Here is a 3575-nt window from a genome sequence, read left to right on the forward strand (position 1 = left end):
GGGCCCCATGTAAAACCATCGACAAGAAGGTTTATATATCTTATAATTGGCTAGTAGTTTCAAAGCTAGTTCTGTAAATTATTTAAAGAAAAGAAAAAGAGAGAGAAAGATAATGATAAAATCTGTATTTTTTTCGGTAATACCAAAATAAGATGATTTCTGATCAAATTCGATTCTTTTGGATTGAAAGTGTTCAAGAGTAACAAGGCTACAAAATTTAGATAATTTGGGTGTTTAATTGCACACTGCACATAATTTTTTGTTATTACGTTCTGCTCAAAACTAATCAACAGAAAAAACGTACACAACAAAATAAATGAAATTTGATACCCAAAAAATTTGAGTTAGAGTGTAGGTTTTGCATTACACCAAACAAAAAACATAGCTAAAAAGAAATTTTTTAAATCCAATAAAAATAAAAATGGGACAATGCTATACTATTTGGTTACTCAGTATGTTTAGCAGGTCCCACGTAAATTGCGTAGCTCACGGATATGAGAATGAGCAAACACCCAACAAGGCGGCTAAACAAACCCGTCGATCCTGCTTTTCTTGTAGCAAGTATATACAACTGCGATAACACCACCTAAAATAAATAAAAACACAGCTCAATACTAAGCCTTTATGGTTCATACCGCTATGTTCTGTTGCGATTTTAACCGAAAACCAAATCGAAACCAGATTCGAGATTTCTATCCTAAACCATCAAACGGTCTTTATTAAGGAATTGGAAGCCTACCTCGATGTATAATATGTTTGCTGCTTTGCTGATTTTCTCAAGCTGAAGTCCCCGAGCCAAAAGTACCTTAAAACAGTATAAACCATACTCAACAGTCTAATTTCCATACGAGTTGCCTAAAAAAATCAAAACTATGCAGAAGCACTGTTCATAAATGCCTCACCTCTGCGCAAAACGCCAGCAAACCTAGTACGATCATGCTAATGAGCGTGTCAAACGCTGGGAGCACAAAGCTCTGAATGTGAAAATTCGAGGTTATGGATCATGACAGAGTATGTGTAATACCGACACTATTTGTAATTATACAAAACGTACCTCTAAGGAAAACATGCAAATCGCTGCAGCGGGGCAAGCTACCAAACCAAAGGAGAGGACAGTAATCCTGAGAAAATGCACGTTGTTTTATCGATTTCTTCCTAAGTATAGAATTTTCGCTAAAGAAGGAAGCAAAACATGTGGGTTGTTGATACATCTGAATCTTAAATCTTACACTGGCTGTTCCGATGCTTTAGCAGCTGCTTTTATGAGACAGTAGCTAATTCCTCCAGTGAATGATGAAAATAAACCTAACAAGATTGTATAAATATGATGGTTTCCTTTAAGATTATGATTCCTTACTTCTGATCCAACTGACAAGAGAAGATACTTAAATAAACATGACATCTTTGTTTCTTCATGCATAAAGGATATTCAGGCAGTTTTAGGAAAAGAGTAAATAGAGAACTATTTTGTTAACTCACTTCTGTACCTTGGACAGTAAGTGTTGGGACGAAAATAAAAATCACGCCAAAGAAACTGCAAACAAGAGCTGGACCAATGCAAAAAAAAAAAAACAATTGTGAAAGGACTTGCTTCGTTGTTAGTTCACAATACATATCAGGAGCTAAAGCTCAAGGGAAATAGCTATGTACCTCCAATATCAGTTATTTTCAACTTCTCATGCAGAACAACACGTGCTGCAATGGAAGCCATAACTGGATTCACAAAGCTTAGCACGATAGCTTGGGACAAGGGCAACATTTGGATGCTGTGTTACACAATATCAATACCAGTGAAAAAAAAGGGTTACAAGTCTCATTTTGCTACAAGTAACAAATTGATTAATAAATAATGGAGTCTGTTGCTGATTGAAATGTCATTAGATAATGATATATTGGTTTTAAAATGAATGTAACAGTGTGAGTGTAATTACCTAAAGATGAAACTAAACAATGAAAGATAACCGACAAGGGCTCTTGAAACTAAAAGCTTCCTGCCGTCACAGGTCCAAAAATTGGTTGTCCGCTTCTTTTCAACCAAAGGTAAGATAGTATCAAGATAATTGCGCATCTCATAAACGCGGTCTCAAACAAAGGAATCGGCTGAACTGTCATAAACAAAGGAAATTAGTAAGAAAATCTCTCAATATACACAAGGAAAACAAACTTGAAAACGCTAAAACGCTAAACAAAGACGCGGATTAAAAAAAGTAAGCTTGCACTCAGTCTATCCATTTCAACTACAAGAGACAAGTTATTAAACAGGTCCACCATTTCAGAAAGCTAAAAATCCAAAGCTAAAAAGGACAGATGCAGAAATAATTTCAACATTTGAAAAGAAGTGATCACTTTTACAGTCTTCCGTGAAAAAGAAAAGCAACCAATCATCTTACACAAAAACAGCATGAAAACTGAGCACAGAGATGAAATCACTGACCAGAAAAAGAATCTGAAACTAACTCCATGATGAGGTACAGTGTCGAAGACAATGCCATACAGAGTAAGCCAGAGTAACGAGAACCACTTCAAACCCATGAAGATAACTGAGTTAAAGGTGATATCTCCGTTTCAGATACTTTAAATACTTGCTCCTGCACAATCCGAGGAAAAAATCATTACTAAATTCTGATCTCAGTTCTTATCAATAACCTAATCGAATCAATTTACATTTCAACTGAATCATACTCTGCGAAGTATCAAATCGATGAAAGCAACAGCGACTCAAAGCTTAGGGGTCCGTGTTATTCACTTACCCTGGGTTTGCGTCGAGTGTAGGAGGCGGAGAAGATGTTGAACCTGGGTCTTTGGTTCTGCTGATTCAGGAGAGGGATGATTTCGTCGGAAGCTAATGAAGGGCCGGAGGCGGATTTCTCCATGTCCGGAGAATCGGGATCTCGGGCGGTGAGCTCAAGCGCAAGGTGTTGGTGGTGGTCGTCATCAGCGGTTTTAGTCTCCGTTGCGGAAGAAGCCATCGCGCTGCGAAAACCGCATGACGAAAGAGTCGGAAATATAGTGATTTTTTGACGTTTGCCGTTAGAAGTCGACGTTAACGGCGATGATTCTTTCTAAGGAAAATTACTCAAACTAACATTTAAGGTGACATTACTTAACCTAACATATTTTGAGTATACTAATTTTACAAAGTTGGTCTAGTACCATTTTAATATTATTATAAAAATACCATTTTGATTTATTATTTTTTAAAAAAAATTGATTTTTTATTATTGTTAAATTGTTATATTTTTTTTTTGAAAAAATATATTTATTAAAAAATATATTTTTTTAGGTGCAAAAAGTAGATACAAAAAAACAAATATAATTATCTCTCTCATCTTCTCTCTCGCTTCTCTCTCGTTTCTTTCTAACCCAGATCTGATTTTTTTGCCCTTTTCTTGATTTCTGTCGGTTTTCCGTCAGGTGATCTCTTCTTTCCCCGCCTTGGTCGATTACACGATGTTGTCTGATGGTTATATAGTATTTTCTACTTTCCTTTTAGTGGCATTTCTGTTCCTATCTTCAACATAGCTCTTCTCTCCATGTCTTGTTGCTCTCTTCTTTTCTCTGGTTTTTACAATTTT

The 3575-nt window shown here is 36.0% G+C and overlaps 1 protein-coding gene across 1 annotated transcript; it reads right to left on the bottom strand.

Annotated features, from left to right (window-relative positions):
- Positions 1-309: 309 nt before the first annotated feature.
- On the bottom strand, positions 310-2971 carry LOC18013803. Its single transcript, XM_024153829.1, is given in 11 exon segments — positions 310-586; positions 740-805; positions 903-974; positions 1055-1121; positions 1230-1305; positions 1488-1547; positions 1651-1766; positions 1932-1998; positions 2001-2105; positions 2435-2588; positions 2751-2971. Coding segments are annotated over 11 exon segments (1143 nt in total). The 5' UTR covers positions 2970-2971; the 3' UTR covers positions 310-445.
- Positions 2972-3575: the final 604 nt, after the last annotated feature.

This window comes from Eutrema salsugineum, unplaced genomic scaffold, assembly GCF_000478725.1.
Source record: "Eutrema salsugineum unplaced genomic scaffold, Eutsalg1_0 scaffold_4, whole genome shotgun sequence".
In the NCBI taxonomy this organism is placed as follows: Eukaryota; Viridiplantae; Streptophyta; class Magnoliopsida; order Brassicales; family Brassicaceae; genus Eutrema; species Eutrema salsugineum.